General features: G+C 48.1%; 2 protein-coding genes across 6 annotated transcripts in view; one reads left to right on the forward strand and one right to left on the reverse strand.

Moving 5' to 3' along the window:
- The window catches only part of fnbp1l (formin binding protein 1-like), a 70,412-nt gene extending 61,184 nt beyond the window's left edge, over positions 1-9,228 (forward strand). For 2 of the 3 annotated variants that reach the window (XM_062556192.1, XM_062556195.1), the window contains 4 exons: positions 210-342; positions 1,109-1,203; positions 2,452-2,594; positions 3,300-4,581. In XM_062556192.1, coding sequence (XP_062412176.1) covers positions 210-342; positions 1,109-1,203; positions 2,452-2,594; positions 3,300-3,478 — 550 coding nt within the window. In that variant the 3' untranslated portion in view covers positions 3,479-4,581. Of the gene's footprint in view, positions 1-209; positions 343-1,108; positions 1,204-2,451; positions 2,595-3,299; positions 4,582-4,998 lie in introns of those variants that run through there. The other variant, XM_062556193.1, reaches the window with a different exon arrangement.
- A 1,806-nt stretch (positions 9,229-11,034) lies between these two features.
- LOC134102253 (breast cancer anti-estrogen resistance protein 3 homolog) overlaps positions 11,035-27,500 on the reverse strand; it is a 97,125-nt gene continuing 80,659 nt past the window's right edge. For all 3 annotated transcript variants that reach the window (XM_062556303.1, XM_062556302.1, XM_062556304.1), the window contains 9 exons: positions 26,998-27,126; positions 20,123-20,565; positions 18,412-18,512; positions 16,001-16,953; positions 15,083-15,198; positions 14,209-14,380; positions 13,778-13,889; positions 12,629-12,835; positions 11,035-12,337 (listed from right to left, as the gene is read on the reverse strand). In XM_062556303.1, coding sequence (XP_062412287.1) covers positions 12,162-12,337; positions 12,629-12,835; positions 13,778-13,889; positions 14,209-14,380; positions 15,083-15,198; positions 16,001-16,953; positions 18,412-18,512; positions 20,123-20,565; positions 26,998-27,126 — 2,409 coding nt within the window. In that variant the 3' untranslated portion in view covers positions 11,035-12,161. The remainder of the gene's footprint in view (positions 12,338-12,628; positions 12,836-13,777; positions 13,890-14,208; positions 14,381-15,082; positions 15,199-16,000; positions 16,954-18,411; positions 18,513-20,122; positions 20,566-26,997; positions 27,127-27,500) is intronic.

The following is a 27,500-nucleotide window of genomic DNA, read 5'->3' on the forward strand; positions in this document are numbered from 1 at the left end:
TGAAGTGTAAGTGTTCCTGTTTGTATGTGTGTTAATGTAATCTCCATGTTTCCGTGTGTTTGTGTGTGTGTGTGCATGTGTATGTGTGTGAATGGAATCCAAATGTGCATGTGTGCGAATGTAATCTACAAGACCGTGTGTGTGTGCGTATTTATGTGTGTTTGTACTTGTACATCTGTTCTCACATCGTGTGTGTTTGTGTGTGACAGAGACGCTCTAAACAAGATGAAAGACGTGTACGAGAAGAACCCGCAGATGGGCGACCCCAGCAGTCTGCAGCCCAAGATCTCCGAGACCATGTGCACTATGGAGCGCCTGCGCTCCGAGATCCACAAAAATGAGGTAATGCTCCCCAGTGACGTCTCCCCAGGTCCTGGACTTATAAGGAAATTCCTCCCGAATCACACACACACACACACACACACACACACACTAACACACATCAGCCACATACAAACAGCAATGTAGCAAGCGGAGAGCTGCTCACTAGCACCACCTAGTGGTGGCCATATGACCTGTGTGGCTTGTGGAATTCTTGTGCGTGTGTCTCACAGGATGTGAGTCAGGATTGAGCTGGACGTTGAATGGAGCCTGAGGGTTTGTCATGGGATAATGTTGGATTTTTTTTTTCTCCTTGTGTGTTTGCCCACACACACACCCACACACCCACACAAACACACACCAACACATCCACACACACACACACACACTCACACACACACACACACACACACACAAAAACACACACCAACACTCACACACACACACACACACACACACACAAAAACACACACCAACACACACACACACACACCCACACACCCACACAAACACACACACACACACACACACACACACACACACACACACACACACAAACACACACCAACACACACACACACACACCCACACACCCACACAAACACACACCAACACATCCACACACACACACACACACACACTCACACGCTCACACACACACACACACACACAAACACACACACACACAAACACACACACACACACACACACACACACACACACACAAACACACACCAACACACACACACACACACACACACACACACACACACACACACACACACAGAGCTGGTTGTCGGAGGTGGAGGGGAAGCAGAGCTCCCGCAGTGACCGTCGGCCCAGTGCAGATGTGAACCATCATGCGCCTCACGGGAGAGAGAGGTACGAGACAACACACACACACACACACACACACACACACACACACACACACACACACACACACACACACACACACTTGCATGACCACAGTCCCACCACAGGAGACTCTTAGCCATATGGCTTTGTGCTCCACTAGCATCAGTATTGTACACCATAACACACTGCCTCTCATTGCTCATTTTAACACTGTTTTTAACACTAGGTCGTGTTAAACGTTAGGTTGTTTATTAATGTCGTGGATCTCTGAGTTGTTAGAAGCAACACCCTGTAAAAGTGAATGAATCCTCTCAGCCCTTGTCTGGCAGGTGCCATGCACGAGTAGCATATTTACTCGCATCTCTTCCTGCTGCTTCAGGCCTGCTTTCTAATTTGATGTACTGTGATGCCATTTATCAGCTAAACCAGATTAGTGTTCAGTTCATGGAGTCAGGCAGCTGGACCAAGGAGTCTTCGGACCACAGATCAGGCTAAGGTCCTCATCAAGCAGGACTAAGAATTCACCTACATGCTGCATTGTCTTTCTCCAGAATCACTATTTACTGAGGCACTGACAGTGAGTGACATCCCAGATCAGTTTGGGTCAGGTTTTTTTGTAGACATCTTCATAGAGTAGAGTCGAGCTGTGAGAGCAGAGCTGTGTTGAAATTCTTTGAACAGAGGCAAACATTCAAAGCGAACACGTTTTTCTTAGAACTGTTAAATGTGAATGTTTTTGTGTAAACATTCTTCCAAGTGGGTACATTTCCAACAGCATCCACATATGAGAACTACCTCCTCAGATAATTTTGGCAGTGCTCGCAAGGCTCTCATAACGAACCCAATACAAGCGAAAAACCATTTGCAAACAGCAGTGAATTTGAACCCAGATCAGGCCTTCGACTCTTAATGAAGGTGATGATCCATGAGTTGACTGTCTGAGCAATGTAGCAGGGCAGCCTCATAACTGGTTCCATGTTTTCTGATTGAGTGATCATGGCCGTTTTGCATACTGATTAAATGATCCATTTAAAAGAATGTTGCCCAGTATCAATAGGAATGTTCTAGAAGTGCAATACTCAGGAGCTCTAGCAGCCCTAGCAACAGTGCTCCAAAAGCTGCCTTATGTATCTTCAGAATAAGAGTTCAAAGGCTCAGAGCTTCAGGTGCTGTATGAGCCTTGCTGACACTGACATTAAAAATGGCAGTTGGGTAAAGTGTGTGTGTGTGTGTGTGTGTGTGTGTGTGTGTGTGTGTGTGTGTGTGTTTTAGCCCCGAGGGTAGTTACACAGAAGACCCCAGTCAGGAGCACCGCGGCCCCCCCCAGCCGGACCCCCACGAGTTTGACGACGAGTTTGATGATGATGATCCACTACCAGCCATTGGCCACTGCAAAGCACTCTATGCATTTGATGGTAAAAACATAAAATGCGTGTGTGTGTGTGTGTGTGTGTGTGTTTAAAACTCACTTCCTCTTACGCCCACATAGTTCACATACATATCACTTACACACCAACCAACACACACTGTTCTCTGTATACACACACACACACACACACACACACACACACACACACACACACACACACACACACACATACATACACACACATACACACACATACACATATACACTCAACAGATACAACAGACAAAAAAGTCATTATGGAAGCCTCAGAGACTCCTTCAAGCTCTGTGCAGAAAGTAGCTGTAATGTCATTTGTATTGTGTGTGTATACAGTACACTGCTGTTCATCAGATGTTATTTGGAGTTATGCTTTTGTGTTTTAATGGATATTTGTGTCAGAAATTGTTATCTTTGTCCTGGTATATTTCATACCCTGTAACAGTGAAGCGTCAGAAATGGTTATCTTTGTCCTGGTATATTTCATACCCTGAAACCCTGTAACAGTGAAGCGTCAGAAATGGTTATCTTTGTCCTGGTATATTTCATACCCTAAAAAAAGTGAAGCGTCAGAAATGGTTATCTTTGTCCTGGTCTTGACGAGTTGCTGAATGTCACACAAGATGGTGCTCTGACATCATCACCCTCAGATTTACTCTGAGCTATTTTCCCTTCCTCCCTCTCTCCCTCTCTCCCTCTCTCTCTCGGCGTGCAGGCGCTAACGAGGGCACTCTGGTGATGAAGGAGGACGAGGTGCTGTACGTGATCGAGGAGGACAAGGGCGACGGCTGGACGCGGGCGCGCAAGCAGACGGGCGAGGAGGGCTACGTCCCCTCCTCCTACGTGGACATCACGCTCGAGAAGAACAGCAAAGGTGCCGTCACCTACATATGACATCACACATATGACGTCAACATGCAGCCACCCCCTCCCCACCCCACCCTCCCAACCCCACTCCCCCATCATCCTCACCATGTTTGGCCCACCAAAGGCTCAGCGTCTTGTGGATTGGCCTCGCGGTTGTTCACTGTGTGAGCGAAGGGACAAACACGTTTCGTGGCGATGGCTAAACTGGACCTGCATGCGTCCAGTGCTGTAGAAACTGACCCCTCCGTATTCCTGGAAGGGAGGATGTGTATGATGGCAAAAACTGCGTGGCCCACAAGAACTCCGATAGAGTGTCTGATCATTTTTATCTGTGACGTTTGACGTGATTTTAAATGTACCTTTTTAAAATCTGTCCAAAAAAAATGCATTTGGTTGATTCTGGAGTCGGAAGTGGAGTTCTTGTCTGATCAAACGTGTATATGCAAACTCATAGGATGTTTGTTTGTTTATCACTTCTTGTTGGTCTTATTGTAAACATTTTATTTGTCTCAATATTTGCAGATATACTGTATGTCTTCTCACCGGGTTACCTTGATTCTTTGTCTTTCGTACTGTCTATCACAGCTAGGCAAACATTGATGCAGTATAGCGTCCTCCATCAGCCAACCCAGGCTCACCTGACATGCTTTCAGGATATAAGGATTCATCACAAAATGGGCTCATGGTCCTACAGTAATAGTCATATTTAAGAGGTGTTTGTGGGCTCATGGTCCTACAGTAATAGTCATATTTAAGAGGTGTTTGTGGGCTCATGGTCCTACAGTAATAGTCATATTTAAGAGGTGTTTGTGGGCTCATGGTCCTATAGTAATAGTCATATTTAACTGAAAAGTGTTTGTGGGGATTCAAGCACTGACCTTCCCCTGTGTATGTGCAAGGCAGAGACTCGTCAGCCTTAACTGCAGTACTGTGCTCTTGACACGAGCGTAGCTGCGCTGTGAGCTCCTCTAGTGACAGGTGGGTGAGGAACTGCTGGTTGGCATGGGCCCTGGCACACACACACATATGGGCCCTGGCACACACAGATGGACACGGTTCCATGACAGGTGGCACATGGGGGGCTCCCTGTGTGACGGGTTCTGTTCAGGCTTTTCTTTGGGGGGGGGGGGGGGGGGTCTCCGGTGTCTTCTTGTCTCTCTCTCTGTCTGTCTGGCTTTTCTGTTCTCTTATCTTTTCTTTATCTTCTTTTTTCTTTTCAGCCTTTCTCTATTTCTGTTCCTCAGTCTCTTTCTTTCTCTTTCTCTTCCTCCTTCTCTTTTTCCTTAGTCTCTTTCTTTCTCTTTCTCTCTCTTTCTTTCCTTGTCTCCTATACTGTATCTCTCCCTCTCTCCAACTCCTCCACCTTCTTCCTCTCTCTCTCTCTCTCTCTCTCTCTCTCTCTCTCTCTCTCTCTCTCTCTCCTACTCAATGGGTCAGTAACTGGTTCTCTCTTCTCTCCTCTCTCTCCTGTACGCGTGTGTGTGTGTGTTTGTTTGTTTGTTTGTTTGTTTGTGTGTGTGTGTGTGTGTGTTTGTGTGTGACTCCAGGTTCCTGAGTGGAGGTGGTGGGGTGTGTGTTGGTGAGGCATTTTGGTGGAGGGCACACACGGCTCTCACTCTTTAAGGGGGGTGGGGTGGGGTGGGTGGGGGGGGTTTGAAGGAGCGTTGGCAGGACAGAGCAGGACGCAGGAGGGGGGTGGACGATGGTGCCGAGAGGGAGCAGAGGAGAGACAAAGCCCCTTAGAGATGCAGGACGCATGTTTGCATGCAAATCCATCTTTCACTTTGACCATCCACCCTTCCATTCCCTTAACAGCACCAGAGATGTCTAGGAGAAGGGGAGAGAGAGAGAGAAAGAGAAGGAAAGATAAAAAGAAAGTAGAAAGAAAGAGAGCAAGAAACAAAAGAACTGGGGTGAGAAGGGGAGTGAAAGGGTGTGGGATGAAAGGGGGGGGGGGTTGTTATCTCAAAGCTTCAGGTAGGAAAGTATCCGATAGTAGTCATAAATCACCCTTTGCCAAGTCCAGCATGCATTGGTCTTCATCTCCTCTCCAGAGAGTGCGTCCGGCCCCCCCGGCCATCCACCGGCGTCCTCCACTAACCAGCCTGCCTTCTAGCTTTCGTCTGCTGCGGCGTGTCCAGCCCTCGCTGGGCATGAGATACTAGCCCTCCTGCCTCCTCCCCCCCCCGTGTCCAGCCCTCGCTGGGGACGAGATACTAGCCCTCCTGCCTCCTCTCCTCCCCTGCCATTCTGTATGCTCACTGTGTCTTGCTCTGCTCCTGCCTGAACACTGTGTCGTTTTTTAACCCTCCGCAACCCTCCGGGACACCTCAGGTCCACTCCTGTGCGCTCTCGTTGTTTTTTTTGTTTTTTCTCATATCATGACTCTTCTTCCTTTGTTTCCTTTCTCTGGTCATGTATGCTTTGTTCATGTTTTTGTTTTTTTTCTTTATGTTACTGTTGACTTGTTGCCTTGCCGACGCCACCATCTTGAATGTTAACACCGTGTCATGTAACCCATCACATCGCATTGCATCATATCGCATCGCATCTTTGCTGTTCATCAGACGCTCCAGACGAGTCTGTAGCGCAGCAGCCACTGCTGAGCCCAAAACACCCCCTCTACTCCCCCCCACTTCTCCAACACCACCTCCCACTCACTGCGCCAGTGCTGCAACCAGTGGAGGACTTCTGCAGTACCATCCCACACCACCAGAGGGTGCTCCCACAACGCGCAGAGCAGCAGCAACAGCAGCAGCAACAGCAACAGCACCAGGTGGTCTGGAGGTCCTCAAGTGTGGATGCTGGAGAACTCCCAGTCCCCTTCCTCTCCACACAGAGAGAGCGCTGACCGCAGATCCACACTGACCAACGCAACACCAGCGTCTGCAGCCCAACCCAGCCCAACCCAACCCAACCCAACCCAACCCAGCCCAACCCAACCCAACCCAACCCAGCCCAACCCAACCCAACCCAAACAAGCTCAGCCTAGTGCCTTGATGTTGCCCTAACCGTGTTCAAATGGATGAGGCGCGGAGTGAATAGCAGTCCATCTCTTGCTCCGCTCCTCACCATGAGGGGGCAGGTAGGGGAGATGGGATGTCATCGGTGCTCCCTCCCCCAACCATGCCCCATGTTTGGCGCCCCCTGCTGGTGAATCTCTTTTTCAACTCTTGCAATATCACAGGTGCTTGGCAGACATAAACACACGCACACACACACACACACACACACACACACTGGTGCTCACGACTGCTTCCCCAAACCAGTGAACCACAATCATCAGAAAAATATACATCTTTTCTAAAGCGTCTATGTTTATTGTGAATGTGATTTTTATTTTTTATTTTTATTGTTTTGTGATATGCATACACAACTCATGCATATATGCACAGCATATTCGCTGTGCTTATTATGCCTGTGAGGTATGTCTGATTTGCCTAGTCTGATTTTATACATTACAGAAATCGTATGTTTTTAATATTCTCTCATTCCATACTGAATGTGTTTTTTATCTTCACGACTTTTTAAATGGGGGGAGGGGAGAGGGGTGCAATAAGCAAGCATTTTTCGCCTCTCATGATTGTGCTGTTAGCCCATTGTAACCATGCTCTTCTGACTAGAGACCTGGTCTTGACTAATGCACTTTTTTTACCCTATAGCATTTGAAATAATAATGAATAAATTAATGAATGATGTCGTTCCTTTATGCTACCTTTTTATTGCTTCTTTCCTTTTGTAAAAATGTACAGTCCAGGCAGCAGTGACCACTATGGTATATAGGATGTCTTGAAAAAACTGAGAGGAATAAATATTTCAGCTCCCTCCTCCCCCCTTTGCTTTGGCCCTTCTCTGATATACTATGCTGTGGTTACTCCTGGGAAAGGACACCTAAAAGAAGAGACGTTTGTATTTTAAAGATCTCAAACTGAGTAGCCCCTTGTTGCTGCCTGTTACGGTCCCCTGTGACGGAGGAGTGTGTTGGGTACAGCAGGTTTAAACCCAGTCTGGGCTGGACCCCACACCTAGAAACCCAGTCTCAGCTGGATCCCTCAGACTTCGAATCAGATCTCAGCCTGATCCAGCTGACTGAGTAGTTGATCTGGTCTGGATCTGGTCGATATATATACACCACATATGAGTCAGATCTGGTAGATTCACAACAGATCTCCTTTGAATTTCCAGTAATTTCCAGCAATTTACAACAAATCTGTTCTGAATCTAGCTGAGATTTACAACAGATCTGCCCTGAGTCTCAGCAGAGACAAACCAGATCTGCTCCAATTCTCCAGCAGATTCCGTCTGCTCCGATGGCCTGCTTCTGGCTGTGGCCTTTCAGGATGTTCAGACTCAGGCGTTTGGAGGTCTGACTCTTGCGGTCGCTGAGATGGGTTCCGTCCGGCCGGAGGGCCCCCGACGCCGTACTTCTCCTCCAGGCAGCGCAGGGGCAGCTCCTCCACGTCCATGTGGCTGACCTTTTGACCTTTTGACCTTTTGACCTTTTGACCTTTCAATTATTCGAGTATTGGAAACTGTGACGTCTCCTATCCTATCCTACCCTTCCTTTTCATGGCATCGGGATTGTTTTTGTTTATGTCGAATGTGAAGCTGCTGATGGGTGTGTAAAGGTGACTGTGTATGTGAGTGTGTGTGTGTGTGTGTGTGTGTGTGTGTGTGCGCGCGCGTGTGTGTGTGTGTTATGGATTTCTTATGAGAGATGCTTCTTTGGGGCCTTTTTCATTTCTTCAAATGGAGTCTAATAGTGGAGACCTTGTCTTGGGTAACAATCATCAGTGCTGTGGTTGTAACTCAGCCCCTGCTGGGTGCTTTCTGGCAAGGTCACTTGTGGTGGCTCGTGCCTGTTATTTTGGCGTAAGTCAGCCAGACTACAGACTTCCCCTGCTCTGTTCATCTTTTGGGAAAAGACAGTATTTAGCGACTACAGTGTCGCACAGGTTGACTTGGTTAATACATCCAGTTTAGTGTTGACTGTTGACATACATTTCACACAACCCGATTGTACCAGAGTGCATTAAGGTGGTAATCCAGTGCTGTCTCATTGTAAAAAACTGACTTATAATCACTCCATGTGTGTTTTGTTTTTATCAAACTTCTTTTCAATAACAAGTTGCTGCAGGCATGGTCTGTGAAAGTAGGTTACTGTTGCACCTTACTCTGGCATCTCATTCTGGATGTGTATATTTGAACAATGATGCCCCTTTCAGCAGAGGCTGTAGTGCTCCAGGTTAGACACCATGCTTCATGTAAAACACTAACTAATCCTGCAGAGGGCGCTCTTCTGCCAAGAGTCATGCTGCCATACAACTATTAATATCGTCATCGCCATCTTAATTAGACAAATTCATCGATAGATTTAAACAGCAGTAACAGGCCATTTTCACCACATCATCGAGTATTGTGCATATCTTAACATAACCCATCGATGCATTGTAACTATTATCTTACTGATTCTATAGTATGTACTGTTCTCTCAACACACCACTTTGAGAGGCCTGTCACCCAGTCGTGCTCGACCTCTGGGAGCAGGAGCATCACCCCGGTGGACACACCAACTGTGGAGAACCGCAGCACGGACCACCGACGACAATGTTTTTTCTGTTGTTGTTGACGTTGAAATGTACAGAAATTCAGTTGGATGGCAGTACTTCCTCATCTGTGCTCTCGTGGGCATGTTTCCTTATACTTTTAAATGTTGTGACACATGGCATTCATCCTGTTCTCTTTCCATACATTGTTCTAATAAAATGTACATACAAGTCTGAGTCCTATCCCCTCTTTGGCACACCACAACTTCGTTCAGCCATGGCATACAGTGCCTATAGAAAGTCATCATACCCTTTTGAAATAGTTACTTTTTTTGTCTTACAGCCTGAAATCAAAACCCATTTTAAAAAAAATCTTTTCCAGTTTCATTAACAAATTTAGCTGTACAACATCAAAATAATGAAAAAAAAGTCAGCAGTTCTGAAAATTAATAAAAAATTAAAAAGTAGAATAACAGGGTTGGAAAAGTCATCATACCCCTGACTTAATACTTTGTAAAGCTTCCTTTTGCTTTCATTACAGCCATCAATCTGTTTGGATATGTCTCTATTATAGCTTTGCACACCTAGATAGGGGAATATTTATACAATTTTCCGTGCAGAAATGTTAAAATTTAGTCAAATTCTGTAGGGAATGGCGATGGACTGCTCTCTTCAAGTCAATCCACAGATTTTCTATGATTTAAGTCAGGGCTCTGACTTTGCCACTCAAGGATATTCACCATCCTATCCTTAAGCCACTACTTTGTTCTTTTGGCAGTATGTTTAGGACCATTGCCGTGTTGGAAGGCGAATGACCTGCCCATATTCAGCTGTCTAGCATGGGGGCTGCAGGTTTTCCTCAATCATTTGGGTGTACTTGGCAGCATCCATTTTCCCTCCTATTCTGACCAATTGCCCAGTCCCCACTGAAGAGAAACATCCCCACAACATAATGTTGCCCCCACCATGCTTCGCAGTAGGTATGGTGTGTTTTGGGTGTGTTTGGGTGTGTATACTGTGTTTGGTTAGCGCCTGGAGCTCAGTCCAAAAACTTCAATCTTAGTCTCCAAAAAGTTCGATCTTAGTCTCATCTGACCATAAAAGCTTTTTCCACATGGTAGCAGAATATTCCAGATGTGTTTTTGCACTGAACTCCAAGCGCAATGTTTGGCGAAAACCAACACAGTACACCACCCAAAACACACCATATCTAGTGTGAAGCATGGTGGGGGCAACATTATGTTGTGGGGATGTTTCTTTTCAGCGGAAGCTGGGCAATTGGTCAGGATAGAAGGGAAAGTGGATGCTGCCAAGTACACCCAAATTCTTAAGGAAAACCTGCGTCCCTCTCCTAGACAGCTGAGGATGGGGAGGTCATTCGCCTTCCAACACGACAATAATCCTAAACATATACTTCCAAAAGAACAAAGCAGTGGCCTAAGGATAGGATGGTGAATATCCTTGAGTGGCAAAGTCAGAGCCCTGACTTAAATCCTATAGAAAATCTGTGGATTGACTTGAAGAGAGCAGTCCATCGCCATTCCCTACAGAATTTGACTAAATTTGAACATTTCTGCACGGAAAATTGGGCAAATATTCCCCTATCTAGGTGTGCAAAGCTATAATAGAGACATATCCAAACAGATTTATGGCTGTAATGAAAGCAAAAGGAAGCTTTACAAAGTATTAAGTCAGGGGTATGATGACTTTTCCAACCCTGTTATTCTAGTTTTTATTTTTTTATTAATTTTCAGAACTGTTTACTTTTTTTTCATTATTTTGATGTTGTACAGCTAAATTTGTTAATAAAACTGGAAAATATTTTTTTTTAAATGGGTTTTGATTTCAGGCTGTAAGACAAAAAAAGTAACTATTTCAAAAGGGTATGATGACTTTCTATAGGCACTGTATGTATAGTACTATCTGTGCATTCTCAAGTATAGAATATTTATTCATATTTGGTTATTTACACAACAGAATAAAGCACACACTATTCTTCAAAATCGTTTTGGAGTGACGAAACAAAATCCACAAATCAGTTGTTCACCTAGTTTATTACCAAATGCCTTTTGGAACACATGGTCTTACGACAGGATTTTAAGAAGGAACCTCCTGAACATGAGAAGGATATAGGAGTTAAAAAGTAGTTTTATTTAAACCTCTCTTGATCTATTCATATCGCAATACTCCATATAAAGATATTAAAATTATTACGAGGCTCTATTTACAGGTCAATAATATTAAGAAGGAAATATATTACAGCCTTGCATTAACATGCTTACGTTATTAACCAACATATTTACACCTTTGTATGTGAGGTCGACACAACCTACTGAAGCACAGCAAATACCAGATGAACATTTCATTTCACTGGCGATACATGACTGTTAATGTGCAAACAGTACTCTTCAAAACCTGCGGAGAAGACTGCTGGGGGGGGGGGGGCAGAATTGCACCATGAATCCAGTGGGTTTCTACAGCAGGCTTGGGTCTAGCTTTAGCGCTTGGAACCCACCACGTTTCCCACCATTTGGTTTCTTCAGTATAGTCATGCAGTCACCTGCCTGTCTCTGTACAACTACCCCTTCTCAATGGCCTAATACTACTACGTCCTTGGCATTATCATCGCTGTGTTCAACACATCAACACTGAGATACAACATCCATACCAGAGTTTCATTTTTACAACAACACTTTTTAAAAAGTCCAGGATCTGAAAGAGTCCAGTCCCGTGAGGAGTACAGGTCCACTCTAGGTCCACTTGTCGAGTGGTGTTTCACTACTCGTCCACTAGAGGCGCTAGAGTCCTGTGGAACATGAGGCTTCTCCAACTCAGCTGTGCCTTGGCAACAACTGCCTCTCATGCGTCTGTTCAGACGTAGATCGAGACCAAGTCTGGTGAACACTGTGTACAAACACACATACTGTACACACACATACACACATGTGAGTCTATGTCCAGAGGACTTCTGGGGGAAAAAAGTGCACCTCCACCAGCCTCCACGTGAGTGGAGTCCCGAGGCTGGTGTGTCCTTCCGTGAGCCTGGCCTTAATTACCGAATCAACGTCCATTTTACAGGCCACAATAACTGTTCATTAGCAGACGTATAAAGTCCAGTTGCATTCCGCGTGGGGGCCGAGCGACCGAGCGACCGAGCGGAGCGATTAGAGCTCCGTGTGTTTGACCGGCGGCTCCAGCTTCCTGGACAGGGCCGTGAGAATGAGGTTGAACTTGTCGTAACGCTCGGCCTGGTTGACCGCCGCACCGCGGCTGCCCCAGAGCAGACGCAGCTGGAAGTCCGTCCTGAAGATCTCCAGCAGGTCCGCGTCCGCCTGCACATCTGCGGAGGAAGGAAGGAAGGACGCGTCAGGGCAGGGAGGGAGTCCACTTCATTTGCTTTTTAATTTCCCTTCTGTGTTTGCATGCATAAGAGTGTTATCTTGAACCACATGCTTGATTGTGTGTGTGTGTGTGTGTGTGTGTTATGGTTATGGTTTTGATTATTTAGCAGACGCCTTTGTCCAAAGCGAAGTCCACACAAAGTGTGTGTGTGTGTGTGTGTGTGTGTGTGTGTGTGTGTGTGTGAGTGTGAGTGTTTGTGTGAGTTTGCATGCATACGCTCTAACCCTACCTTGCAGCGCTTTCTTTGCGTTGGCAGTGTAGATGTCTGCGTTGTGTGCCATGGCGCGAGCCTCCTCTAGGTGGCGCAGCATGATCTCGCAGCCCTGGTCGTTGCTCTCCCACAGCTCCATGCCCTCAAAGGCCACGGCGGGGCGCTCCATCAGCGTCAGCAGGGGCAGTAGCAGGGGGATAGTGGTGCTGCTCAGGGGCACCTCCACTACAAAAGGGCAACAAGGAGAGAGAGAGAGGGGCAGATGGGGAGGGGGTGGAAAGAGATGGATTACATTTCTTTTTTTCCCTATTTTTTTTACAACTGCTTTATTTCCAATATTTTTTATTTATTACACTTTGTGTTGTTTGTCTACCCAATTTGCATTGCTTTGGCAATGGTTATAGAAGTCTCGCATGCCAATAAAACTTGTTTTAATTTGGAGAGAGGGAGAGAAAGAGAGGTGGAAAACAGACAGAGTGACAACCACAAGTAGAGAGAAATAAAGAGAGAGAGAGAGAAAGAGTCGAGGGAGACGGACATACAGGAAGAAGTGAGGAGGAGAGAGAAGAGGAAAGAGACAGAAAGAAGATGGAGAGACAAAACAGAGATGGAGGGAGGGCAAATGATGGAGAGAGAGACAGAAAGAGAGAGAGAGAGAGAGCGTTCGGAGGGTCAGATCAGATGTTTATTTGGGGACCTTCTCAGCTGCTGCTCATTACATGATGTCATGGTATCAGACAGCAATAGCAACAGACGTCCACAACTAGGACTGTTCTTTCCAGCATGGCCGCTTCAAACACTTGAAGAGAAAAGCCACACTAAGAATAGACAGTGATGCCATTCTTGGCAGGGTCACTGATATCCACCCTGTCCCTGTTTTCAGACAGTCCAACACACCCTGCTTCCTTTCACTATGCCTGACCTCTCGCTTATGAAACAGGCTCTGGCTGACTCTGTTTATGGTGAGACTGTTACCTAATGAATGTTTTGAGTTTCAAGGGGGTCTAGAGTTACCACCATGCACTGTACATAGTAGGCAACTTGGATATCGAGCTTCATGGGCTATTTTCCAGTTCTATAAAAGCGTGTCGTACTGTATGTTGCCTATTTTTGACTCCTGCCCTCTGGTGTGGTGCTAGAGCAACGCTATCGCTATCGCTAACTCACCAGTGCCCTCGTACAGGCCTTTGTAGAAGGGCTTGAGAGACTTCTCATAGATGATGGCCGTCTGAGTGTACTTTCTCCTCAGGGTGGTCCAAGTGTGGTCCAGCCGTGTGATCTGTGGAGAGGGGAGAGGCAGAAAGAAAGGAAGAGAGCACAAGAGAGGGAGAAAGAGAGAGAGAGAGAGAGAAAGACAGAAGGATAAGAAAACAAAGGTCAAAACAGAGTGGACGCAGTCTTAGTGAATTCCTCGGGGCCAATTGCTCTGTCGCTAGTTTTGGAGTTTAACACGGTTTTAAACTCCAACTCCAGTTTAAAACCGTGTTAAACTCCAAACTAGCGACAGAGCAATTGCCCCTTGTGTTCCTAAACAAAAGCCCCTAAAACGCGTGTGTGTTGTGAGCGCCCCCTGGCGCGGTGACTGGGTGCTGCAGTACCTGGGGCATGTCCAGGGCCTTCATGATGGAGGAGAAGGCGAACAGGTCCCCCATGGCGTCCTTCAGCTCCAGGGCCACCAGGACGATGCGGTTGAGGGTGGCGGCGCGCTCCTCCAGGCTCCCCGTGCAGCCCAGGATGTCCACGGCTACCGCGATGGCCATGGTGTGGTGCCTAGGGGCCCAGGGGGACAGAGAATCTTTTAACCTTTAAAAGGGTGGGTTTTGAACATTCTAACACAAGATTCCATTCCGCAACAATTCAACATTCTAAAATTCTATGTTGAATTCAATGAACCCAGACATTCTTTAGAATGTTAATTTTCCAACACTCCAAACACACCGGTATGACGTCTCAGAAATACTTTAGTACAGTCATTAAAAACCTACCAACAGAGAGAGAGAGAAAGAGACAGAGAGAGAGAGAGAGACAGAGAGAGAGGGGGGGGGGCATGGGTAGAGGGGGTCACTGAGACAGGGGCAGAAAGAAAGAAAGAAAGAAAGAAAGGGGGAAGAGAGAGAAAAGAGAGGGAATGGGGATAGAGAGAGCTTATAATGACTGCACACATTAAGAACGTCTGATCCCCTACACCATATTTGTGTGACTCGTTCTACTTAATGGCTTCAGAAATGAAGGTCGGGACGGGAGTGTGCCATTGTTCCTGTAATCGGGCCTGGATAAAGCTACAGTTCTCTCTCTGTCTCCTGCTCTGCTCTGCTCTGCTCACTCTCATAGTCTCATAGCCTCCTCTCCTCTCCTGAGACAGTCAAAACTAAGGCAGCATATTGTTGAGCTCTGCAGGCCATTCAGTTACAGTATATGTGTCACAGTATGTGGGTGTGTGTGTGTGTTGCTGTTGTTGCTGTCGGTGTTTACCTTTCCATCAGGTCTTGACGCAGTTGCCTTCCATGTGGGAGGGTCAACAGCTCCAGCCCAGAGGTCACACCCATTTGACCTTTCATCTCCTCGGAAACGTTCAGTGTCCTGGCAACCTGTTGGCAACATATTTAGAACACCCTTAGACTTAGGGCTTTTGTTGTAGCAGAAATGGCCTGAAATATCTGATATTGTTATCGTGTTATTTTTAAAATGATCTTTAAAAGCTTCTAAAAATGCTTTTTTACTTGAGTGGCTGAAAACAGGAAACTCCTCCGCCACTTTCAAACCCATTCCACTGAGAGATCGGAGACATTACACACACTCATAATTACATTTCAATGATCCGCTCCATTACAGTGCGAGAATAGCCTTTTTATGGACACTTCAGCCGAGTGTCCCTGGACTAGCACTCTGATACTAAAATACAGCTGAATGAAACAATCTTCGGCAGGAACAGTACAGATTCAGACAGAAATGACAAGAAACTGTAAAGTGTGTTATCAATATCATGCACAAGTCCACAGTAACCATTAAGCATCATGCAAAACACCATTCTACTAACACATGTCCAGCTCCATCAACAACAACAAGGTTGATCCTCCATTTCCAGTGTGCTAACGTATTTATTTCATTGAGAAGCCCTAGAGAGAGAGCCTCTACCAGTAAAGTGCTTGTCTAGTACACTTCAAATATTCTTTCCCTGCCAAGCCAAAAGCTGGTCCTCTGCTAGTGAAGCGGACTTTACGTATGTGTGTAGGGCGATACGTCCTGTAGCGTTTGAGAGGTGATGTGTGTGTGTGTGTGTGTGTGTGTGTGTCTCTCACCTAACAGTTTACCGATGAGGCCGGTAGCATATGAGAAGTGATGAGTGTGTGTGTGTGTGTGTGTGTGTGTGTGTGTGTGTGTGTGTCTCACCTGACAGTCGGCCAGCAGGAGGTGTTTGGCGATGACGCGGTGGTCCTTGCTGACCACCAGCTCTTTGGACCTCTTCAGCACGCTCATCTCCAGCGGCTTGTTCTCCGCCATGGGCAGCAGACGGAACGTGGTCTCGCCCGGCCGGAACTGCGACTCCGTCTCGAACACCGGCCGCCGGAACCGGAGTCTCAGCTTCTCCTCGGCCAGCTCGTCCACCTCCGTCCCTCCTCCTCCGCCCCTCCCGATGACGTCGCGCTCCGGCTGTTGCCTCCGGCTGTCTTCCTCCTCCTCCTCTTCCTCCAAATCAAAGTCCTCGTCGTCCTCGTCGCTGGCGTTGTCCAGGGCCTCGATGGCATGGTGGTAGGAGCTGCGGTCCAGCTTGGCCGTGTTGTCGCTGGCCGTGCTGAGGCTACTGCCGCCGCTGGTGGTGCTGATGCTCCTCTGGTCCTCGTCTCTCCGCAGCCTCTCCACGTAGCTGCTGCTGCCGCTGCCGCTGTTGCTGTTGCTGCCCAGTGTGCCAACGCTGCCGCCACCAGCGGGCAGCTGCCCGTTGATCCGCTCCCAGTCCGCCTGGCCGCATGGGCTCAGCTCGCAGTAGTTCACCTCGGGGCCGTACGGAGCCATTTGCTGCTGCTGCTGCTGCTGCTGCTGCTGGATCATCAGGAGGAGGTGCTCCTTCTGGGGCTTCTGCGGGGGCAGTGGGGGCGGGGGGGTGAGGTGCTGTAGGCGAGGGGACCGTGGGATGCCCGTGGCGGGCACCTTGCTGGGTTTGGGCGGCGGCTTTGGGCACAGCTGGCTGTCGGAGCCGCGGATGGCCTCGCCGGCGCGCATCTCCAGGGGCATCTTGCGGGGCACGGTGGGGCTCAGCGCCGGCTCGCTGCCCGTCCGGAACACGGGGGACTTGGGGCTGGGCTGCAGGTCCATGTGGGGAAGCTGGGCCGGAGGTCTAGAACCTGCGGATGACGAAGGATCACAGAGTTCTTTAACGTTCAAGAGGAGAACCCCCTGCAGAACCCTCTGGAATACTTTGAGGCCAGACTCCTGGCTCTGCTCCTCAGCCTGTTCAGTTAGGTGCTGTGTCCACTGAGAGCATAAAAAAACGCTTTTCCTCTGCGCTTCGAGAAGTGTTTATTGTTGCTAAGTTACCAAAAACCGGAGACGGTTTATAACGAGAAGTGACATTGACGAGCCCGGCGCTGTTCTAAAAGTTGAACAGATTTCAACTTTGAGCGCTCTGAGCGCTGCGGTAAAAAACGGTCAGCGACGAGAGCTTTTTTCCGCTGAGGGCGCTCAGCGCTGTGAACGCTGAGCTACATAGACTTTATATTGAAAATTGTCGCTGTCGTCGCAAAAAACGCGATTGGTGGACACAGGGCCTAATACCTGACGGACTCTTGATAAGCTGATAGCATTTCTCACACAGTGCTCTGCTGCGTGTGTGTGTGTGTGTGTGTGTGTGTGTGTTTTTCCCTCCATAATAATATGATGTGTAATAATCCTGCTTCCCATGTCAAGCCCAGTATTTATGGATTAGTCATTTATGGTGTGCTTCAGCATAGATGTTTAGCACTGCCTGCACACACCTTCCTCTATTGTCCTCTAGCCCACTAGAACCAGTCTGGGTTGGGTTCCGTCATGCACCACATGTCTTTCTTCCCTAATAATCACGCATAATAATAATAATATTAATAATGATAATAATGATAATAATTATAATCCTTCAGGCCTCTATCAGGTGCTGCTGTGGTACAGATTACTCCCTGCAGTTCCCCTCTCAGCATAAGTAACCCAGATAGCAGCTAACTGTGCCAGGGATGTGGGCCCGATCTGAGCCAGATCAGGGCCACACGTGCTGCAGGTTTGGCTGCTCTCCAGGCAGTCTGCCATGCCATTAAACAAACGCGCGCTCTCAAAGACTTTTCCTCGGGAGACGGCGCTCTATTTGCATTTAAAGTGAACTTCACTCACTCACTCACATGAAAGCCTAAATCTCACAAAGGCAAAGCGAGGGAGAGAAAAGGGGGGGAAAAGTCATGCATGCCGCGACTATCGTCCCAGGTCCCACTGTTCTTTAAAGCAGCCCAGACAGAGTAAACACACTCAAAAGAGCCCCACAGCAGGGGGGTTCTGGGAGGAGAAGAGGAGAGGAGAGGAGAGGAGAGGAGGGGAGGGGAGGAGAAGAGAGGGGTGAAGTAGAGAGGGGGAGAGGAGGGGAGGAGAGGAGAGGAGTGGAGAGGAAGAGAGGAGGGGAGGAGAGGAGAGGAGTGGATTAGAGAGGGGGAGAGGAGAGGTGTGGAGTGGAGTAGAGAGAAGGAGAAAGGAGGAGGGGAGGAGAGGAGAGGAGGGGAGGGGAGGAGAGGAGAGGAGGGGAGGGGAGGAGAGGAGGGGAGGCGGACGGCATGGGAACTGACCGAGGGGTAGGAAGCTCTCGGACTGGTGTGTCTTCAGAGGCCGGCGCCGCTCCTGGACGTGGTTGAGACACGCAGGCTGGCTGCCACACTTGTCCTTGTTGCTGTTTTGGGGAAGGGTGTGAGAACAGAACACAACAGCACATTTTCAGTTCAGAGCACCAAATGTTGCCCACACATACAGTATATATACACACAAACAAACACACACACACACACACACACAGGCGCATACACATACACACACACACACACACACACACACACACACACACACACACACACACACACACACACACACACACACACACACACACACACACACACACACACACACACACACACACACACACACACATACACATACACACACACATACACACACAAATGGGTTTGCCCACCGTGACTAAAGAAAAAGCGGCTCAAACCCAGAAAAGGGGGCAACACTGGATCCCTTTAGCTTAGCGACGTGCCTCTCTGTGCATAAGCAACCTTGTCATTTGTTGGGGTATTTTTTGTCCTGGGTTTGCTTTGGCATTGTAGTGCCAGCGGGTGTTGTGGGTCCCAGGCGGAGGGAGAGCGGAGAGCTGTACCCGCCCTGAGCCACATCCACAGCCGCAGGGAGGCCCCATCCAGAGGTGCACTTATCTCTGGGGGCGTCCCGCTGGGGACGTTAGCACAGCTCAACATGCACTGCTGCTGCTGCTGTTGCCTTCACGTGAGAAGGAGACAACTTGTGGAGGGTTTTTTTTTTTTTTACTCCCAAAAGAGAATCACTTAGAAGTTGTGGAGCTAAGGATTTGTCTTTTCTCTCAAAAGAGAGGCACACAGATTATAAAAGTTGACCAAAACTGATATTAAAGAGAGGGAATTTGAGCATTTCAGACTTCAGTGAGGAGATGAAATTCTGGTGATAATAATGTACTAGTTGCTATGTAGAAGAGAGAGATAAAATATTAAAAGTCTAGAATGTAAAAACATTAAGTACACAACACGTGTTTGTGTCACGTAACTATAATTTAACCTATAAAATGCCCAGAGCACTTCCTGCATGACTAATTGTGCCACTTACTCCTAATCAAGTTGATTACAGGAAAACAAGAGCTGCGTGTCTGGACAGGAGGGGTAGTAGAACCTGAACTGGTGCCACGGGGGCAGATGCTCCTCCACTCCCTCAAACAAGTCCTCGTCACGGCCCGGAACAGACACCAGTCAACGGTTCTCCCCCTCCTTTAGTAGGTTGCCAGTGCTAAGGGAAATGAGGTTGGGGGTAGGCTGATGACTTTTAAGTATATTTTTGGGGGCTTTTTATGATTTTCTTTTTTTTTTAAGTATTTTTTTGGCCTTTTTGCCTTTATTAGTATAGGACAGTGAAGAGGTAGACAGGAAACATGTGGGAGGGAGATCGGGATATGGGGTGGGATCGGGATATGACCACAGGCCGGATTCGAACCTGGGTCCCCGTGGGCACTTAGGACCTGTAAATGGTACGGACACTGTAGCCTGCTGCGCCACAGCGCCCCCGGCTTTTTATGCCTTTGATCAGATAGCATAGAGGAGAAGGACAGGAAGAGAGTCAGGGTGGGATCCAGAAAGGACCACGGGGTGGGAATTGAACCCGGGCCGATGTGGTTGCCTAGCAACACTGCTCAAAATGTGCCCCCCCCCCCCCCCCCCATGTGTCATCACGTTGAGACGGCTCTCCTCCGCTCACCTGAGGAGGTTCCCCCTGCTGATGGCCTGCTCCTGGCTGTGGCCGTTCAGGATGTTCAGACTCAGGCGTTTGGAGGTGTGGCTCTTGCGGTCGCCGAGATGGCTTCCGTCCGGCCGCAGGGCCCCGACGCCGTACTTCTCCTCCAGGCAGCGCAGGGGCAGGCCGCGGTTGATTGGCTGGAAGATGATGGCGCCGACCACCTCGGAGACGGGCCGGCGGTTGCCCACGTAGTAGCGCACGAGGGCGGGCACGCTGTCGAAGCCCTCGGCCTCCAGGAGGTACTCCACGCGCGAGTAGGCCTCGTTCAGCGCCACCACGCGCTTGCTGATCTTGAAGTGCTGCGGGCTGTTCTTCCACTGGCAGGTCAGCACGTAGTTCCCCGGGCTCGACAGGGAGTCGCGGATCAGGAAGTCACCGTCCCTCTGGACGAGGTTCTCCGCCACCTGTCACACACACACACACACACACACACACACACGCACACATATTAGCCAGGCATACAACACCATCATCCGGGCTGTCACCACCCACAGAGTCCCAACAGCTGGTTACATATGGGAATCGCCACACGTATCAGATAACACGGCCGTGGCCAGCAGCTGACAGTAGAGGACATCTGGCCCCGATACGGCCCTGTCTCGGCCCAGAGTCTCCTGCCCTCTGGGTGGCCCACACACAGCATACCCACATCAAATATTTGCTCAGTAACTACAGTCATTGCGTCAGTGTGACGTGGCTATCAACATCAACACAGCATCATCATCATCATCATATCAACATGACATTCAAAGGCATCATTACTGCATAAAGTCAAACCAGCAGCACGATTTGAGCTGAAAATGTTACGAGCAACTTTTATCAGCTCATCGAATTCCTTCTCCATCGACCTAAAAACCAAAAAAACTTTTCCTTGGACTACAGCAGGGTCTTTAATCAAAACGTTTCTGTTTGTACAATCTTTTTTAAGGTAGCTGCTGGAGAGTTTGGAAATTTAATTAAAAATCAGTGAGTTTGAAAACACCCTCTCTCAACAATCAGGCTTCAGACTGCACACAGGAAGAGTGATATTAAAAGCTATTAAGATCAGCTGATGTCGCCAGGCTTTCTGGGGACGGCTTGTGCAATGGTGTTTTCTTCTCAAGGGTCTGAACTCTTAGTACAGCTGTTTGTGTGTGTATATGTGTGTTTATGTATGTGTGCATGTGTGTGTGTGTGTGTGTGTGTGTGTGTGTGTGTGTGTGTGTGTGTGTGTGTGTGTGTGTGTGTGTGTGTGTGTGTGTGTGTGTGTGTGTGTGTGTGTGTGTGTGTGTGTGTGTGTGTGTGTGTGTGTGTGTGTGTGTGTGTGTGTGTGTGCATTTGCATGTGTGCGTTTGTGTGTGTGAGTGTGTGTGTGTGTGTGTGCAGGCATTGAGCTGTACTGTTGGTACACTATCACATGCCCCCGGGTAAGCACACACTGAACACACCTCCAATTACCCTCCATGGCATTTGAGTCTACAGTATATATACACACACACACACACACACACACAGACACACACAAACACACACACACTCCACTAATACACACGGCATTGAACACGATTAAAATCAAAGCCACTTTCAAAGGCCCATTTCACTGCTATTGGAGATCTGTTCCTCCATGTAATCTCAAACAGCTGTTCTGATACAGCAGGGTTTATTTTACATGTCTGATTGGTTTTTGTCACAGGACAGTTTTCACAGAGCTGGATGTTGATGTTGGGTACATCTTTAGCAGTTATGTAATGCTCCAGACAATTTAGGGCCTTTGTTCGTTTGTTTAACTGTGGGAACAACATCGTTCTACTTTCTCACCAGTTCACCTGGATTGGGGTGTGACCTGTCGGTTTTGCAACATCTGTGTCATCTTTAGTAATACTAGTCACTTCAGAATCGGTTTAAAGGACCACACCATAATCAAGGCCACCCAGGCCATGAACACTTTAAAAAGTTACTCCTCTCAGGAAGGTGTTGCAGGTCTGTCAGAACCCGCACATCCACGTTTAAAGACAGCTTTTCCCCCACAACCATAACAACTCTAAACATTCAATTACATAAATAGAAATTTCATCATGCTGAATGATGAACTTGCCTGTTTGCACTGCATTTGCACTTTTCCAGTACTGTGATCTTTAAAAAATATATATATATATCTATGTTTATACTGCCTAATAACTATTTTCATACTGCCTCTTATGTGACCTGTCCCACTAGTGTATGTACTGTAGATGTGTTGATATGAGTCTGGTGTAAGAGTATGGCATGACTGAGGATAAAAAGCTTGAAATACTGCACACGTTTAACTACAACCGCATTACTGGATCACAGCTTGGAATCAGTAACAGCAGATCATCTGCGTAGAACAGCCCCTAGATGCATGTTGTTCCCTCTTGTCTCCTCTCGTCTCCTGCCCTGCCTGGCTGGTTGGACTTGTTCCTGCTGAAAGGCACCTGGCCATGTCTGTAAATATGACCTGTGTGGACTCACTGTGCCGCGTGCTGCCGCACCCTTTGTGAACGGCACAATGGTGTGAAGGGTGTGTCCGAGCGCTCCGTGCTGCTCCTCCTTCCTTTACATTTTTTTCATTTAGCACACGCTTTTATCCCAAGGGGCTTACACATGTCAATCACATTACACATGTCAATTACATTACAAGGGATTACATTGTCCGCAGAGCATCTCGGGGTTAAGTGCCTTGATCAAGGGCACAACAGTGGGGGTCAGGAATTGAACCCACAACTTCTCAGGCTACTGCATGCTAGGCCAGCTCCTAGTCCTAAGCCACTATGCTGCCATTGTCACTTCAGGCAGTGACTAACACTTAGGGGAAAGAAGACGCAAAATGGGCACTCCTGCCCCAGTGACTTCCTTGTTACACACACACACACTGAACCCTGAACGACCCCCACCCCCCCGCCTGTTTTTTTTATCTAGTGTGTGTGTGTGTGTGTGTGTGTGTGTGCAACATCTCCTGTAGAGGGAGAGCTTGACAGGCCCCTGTTACAGTATGTGATAAAGATATGAGCCTAACCAACCAGTATTTCTGTGCTTTATCTTATCTTATCTTATCATCATCAGAGAACAGTGCACGTGAATGGTTTGATGACAGGAGCTAGTGTCCCACGCGTCACACGCCTGAGAAACAGGATGTCAATTAAGCACTGAAGATGTCACGGTCCCAATCACAAGCTTAGTCATAGACTAGCACAGCACAGAAGTAAACAACCATAAAAGGTTCATGAATCATAATAAAATGGCCTTGGTGAGAGGAGTAAGTGTTGCACCCTGAGTGAGACAGTGGAGTTCTGTGTGTGTGTGGGAGGAGACAATAGATGCTGGGGGTAGTAGTGAGGTAGTGGCTGGTGGTCTGGGCGGGGGGTGGCGTTAGCCGTGGGGGCAGCAGACTGGAGTAGACTGCTCCTAATGTGATTAGCGGGGGGCTGTGGCCGGGCTAACACAGGCAGGCTTTTAGGGAGAGTGATGAGGGCACTGGGCCAAATGAACTGCCTGGTCTGGTCGAGGCCGCAGCTGCAGAGGGGAACAACACCCAGGGCTGCTTAAGTGGACGAGAGATTTATAAATTATGCTCCCATCATCATCAACGTCAACATGCTGTGCGTTTCTGTGAGGGCTGGCCATGTTTAAACCATCGCGGTGGGGGTAAATCAACCTAAAACCACCAGGTTTTTCCAAAAGGTTCTCTTTCAAGAGAAGAAAAAAATCTGGCCACTGGTGGACAGGTGCACCTCATCTATAATCACACAGGAAATGTGTGTTACGGTGCAGTCAGACGCCTCCGTCCGCCAACGTATGCCTCATTTTGTCACATTTCCATAAACACTAACTGATTGGTTTGTCAGTGTTCGAAAATTTGCATACACGGAATTTCATTGGCTGGCGCTTGCGCGATCCGTCAAAAGTTGAACATTTCTCAACTTTTTAGCGGAGGCAACGTATCTCAGGCAACGCATCGGACCCACAATTCAGTGCGGCATGAAATGAAGTCCAGCCAATGTAAAGTGAATGGGAAAACAACGGACGAACGTTGGCCGACGCAAGCGTGTGACTGCCCCGTTAGTATCCTCATTTATCAGAAAGAATAACTGCACGTGCTTCCTCTAATCTGCATGTGTGCTACTGAGGCACTTGGAATCCAGAGCGGAGAGATCTTAACACAACTAAGAAAGGAATCATATTAAGTCTGCTCTCCAGCAAACTGGGCTCACATAACAAACTGCAGCGGTACACCCAACCCCAGCGGTGTGAATTAAAGCTTGCACAAGTTCACACCATCTTGCCTCCTCATCGCTGGCATTCAGCTGCGGCCTCTACTGCTGCTGCCTGGCGTCCCCTTAGGCACCTGTCTGTCCATCGGGGGTCCCCACATGCTCAGCTGTGCCCTCATGCAATGCAAGCCACAGGTTTACAGCTACACGGACCCACTGCCTCAGACACCCCCCCCCCCCACACACACACACACACACACACAAACACACAAACACACACACACAACAGAGACCAACCAACCAGAATGTCTACAGGCGACCAGCTACATAGCCCCCCAAAACACACACACACACACACACACACACACACACACACACACACACACATACATACACACACACACACACACACACACACACACACATACACACACACACACAATGGAGCAGTGAAAGCAGATTGTCCACCACAGTTGCCTGACCAAGAGAATCCACTGACACCCGAGTATTTATCTCTCATTGTCTCACTTTCTCTCTCTGTCTCTGCTCTCAGTATCATAGATGGCATGGGGGGTATGTAAGTCTCTGACTCTCTGGAATGACCGACATGAGGAGCCTGCAGGTGTCACAGCACAGAAAGAGCAACTGGTGCTGGAAGGGGTTCAGGCCACGGAATGGAACGCCGGCAAGATTCCATGGCATTGTGATGTCATAATCAGCAAGACTCTAGAACTGATCTTGTGGCGATGTCTAGCAATGACGATGAGCAGCTGATCTCGGTTCCAAATCCCGCCCCAATCTGGCACATGTCTGACACAACTATCATTTAATCACCAGCGAGGCTTTGGCATGCACCAGCCCTGACCTGGAATGATAATCCAGTCACCAGCAGAATACTGCAGTGAGCCCAGCCATGATGCACTGCAGATGCGGTTACATTTAGACATGAGGCTTAAGACTGGTTCAGCACGATGGCTTGGAGCCTGATCTGTTTTGAGTCACAGTAGAATCACCGCTGAGGCTCTGACACCTGAGATCCCAACGCAGACCTGGCACACATTCCCACCTAGACGATGCTGATGACGTGAATCACCAGCAAGACCCAGAGTTGGCTCTGGCCCAAGGCTGGCATATACAGTATCTGTTGGAATGATGACCAGATAGCCAGCAGTCAAGAGAGTGGAGATGGACAAAGCCCTGATGTGTCACAGATCCTCTGCAGGGTCGTTAGCTGTGCTGCCTGCACTGTGTGGCTGTAACTGGAGCCCATGTGTTTGTGGTGTTGACGGCGCAGTGCCTGGAGCCTCCTCTGGGTCCGGCCTCTTTGGACCAGGATGGCCAGCCGAGCAGAGCATGCTGCGTGATCACATTATCATTTTTCACAAAGACATGAATGTTCCCCTGCCAGAGAAGCAGCATGACTTTCACTAACAGATCTCAAACAAACAAACACACAAACACACACACTCAGACGAGTGCATGAAAAACAAGTATGTCACAAAAAAAGAAGACAAGACCGAGGCATTCTAGTCTACCTGCACTGTCTCATCCATCAATATGTTGACATGTTTCAGACACGTTTAAAAACCAGTAAACATCATTCCAAGTCTCCATTACATCCATCCAAACACCTCAAGCCGTTCCCTCCCACTTGGAAATGTCCCATATTTGGTTCTGGTTAAACCACACTGTCCTGTGCCTGATGGTGTCCGGACATGTGTACCTGTCTGAGCACACGTGCTTCTCTTTGCAGATGCTCTCCCACATGATAGAAGCTCAGCTATTACTACTGTAATTATAACTAAACTATTAGCCGCGGCTTATACATTGATTTTGCAACATTTCTTCAGCTAATACACTAGGGCAGTTAACATGGTATTAATATGGTTTTGTTTCTTTTAAATTGCATAAAACACTGTCCTGCAGCTTATACACAATGCGGCTAATACACAGGAAATTGCTGTTTAACACATAGGTATACAGTGACAGTGGCTCTGTACATGTCCATAGATACATACAGTGCATGTATTTCTTTAGATGTGCCCCCCTGTCTTTGGAGTTACTCCATTAAGTGTCTATGCTAAGTGACACACAGCCTAGTTAACTCTCTGTGTCTGGTGTGTATTGTGCTATAAAAATGAGTTACTGTACATCTTGTGCTGTGTGTACTGTATGTGTGTGTCTGTCTACCTGTCTATTGATGAAGTCTCTCCAAGTTAACTGAGCGGTTGCTGTATACATACTGTGTGTGTGTGTGTGTGTGTGTGTGTTTGTGTGTGAGAGTGTGTATACTGTACTCTCCTGTTGAATGCGTGGTGCTCTGTGCTCTGTGTGTGTGTGTGTGTGTGTGTGTGTGTGTGTGTGTGTACTGTACTATACGTGTGTGTACTGTACTCACTCTCCTGTTGAATGCGTGGTGCTCTGTGCTCTGTGCTCTGTGTGTGTGTGTGTGTGTGTGTGTGTGTGTGTGTGTGTACTGTACTATACGTGTGTGTGTACTGTACTCACTCTCCTGTTGAATGCGTGGTGCTCTGTGCTCTGTGCTCTGTGTGTGTGTGTGTGTGCTCTGTGTGTGTGTGTGTGTGTGTGTGTGTGTGTGTGTGTGTGTGTGTGCATCAGGGGCCTTACCTGTCGTGGGATGGCTCCGTGGTACCATGCGTGGCTGCGCGGCTCCTCGCTGGCCTGCTTCAGCTCTTCCTCCAGCTCCCGCCGCAGCTTCTCTGGCGGCCCGTCCATGATGTACTTGTCCCGGGAGAACTGCACATACACGGGAACAACAGGCTCTTTCAGCTGAGGCCTCACAGTCATGGCTGTGACAGGCACAGCCCGATCCAGCAGCTCCACACTCCTCTGTGTGTGTGTGTGTGTGTGTGCGTGTGTGTGTTGATGTCCGACCAGTTCTCTCTTTCTCCAATTGATTCTCTCTCTCTCTCTCTCTTTCCCTGCCAAGCACACACACACACACACTCCTCTCTCTCTCTGTTTCTCTCGCAGCCTTTGTGTACGTCTTTCAGTGTCTTTCTCTCTCTCTCTCTTCAATACTGCCTCTTACAATCTCTCACTGTCTCTCTCTGTGCCTCTCGTCGTTTCTCTCTCTCTCTCTCTCTCTCTCTCTCTCTCTCTCTCTCTCT

The sequence above is a fragment of the Sardina pilchardus genome, chromosome 15, assembly GCF_963854185.1.
Source record: "Sardina pilchardus chromosome 15, fSarPil1.1, whole genome shotgun sequence".
In the NCBI taxonomy this organism is placed as follows: domain Eukaryota; kingdom Metazoa; phylum Chordata; class Actinopteri; order Clupeiformes; family Clupeidae; genus Sardina; species Sardina pilchardus.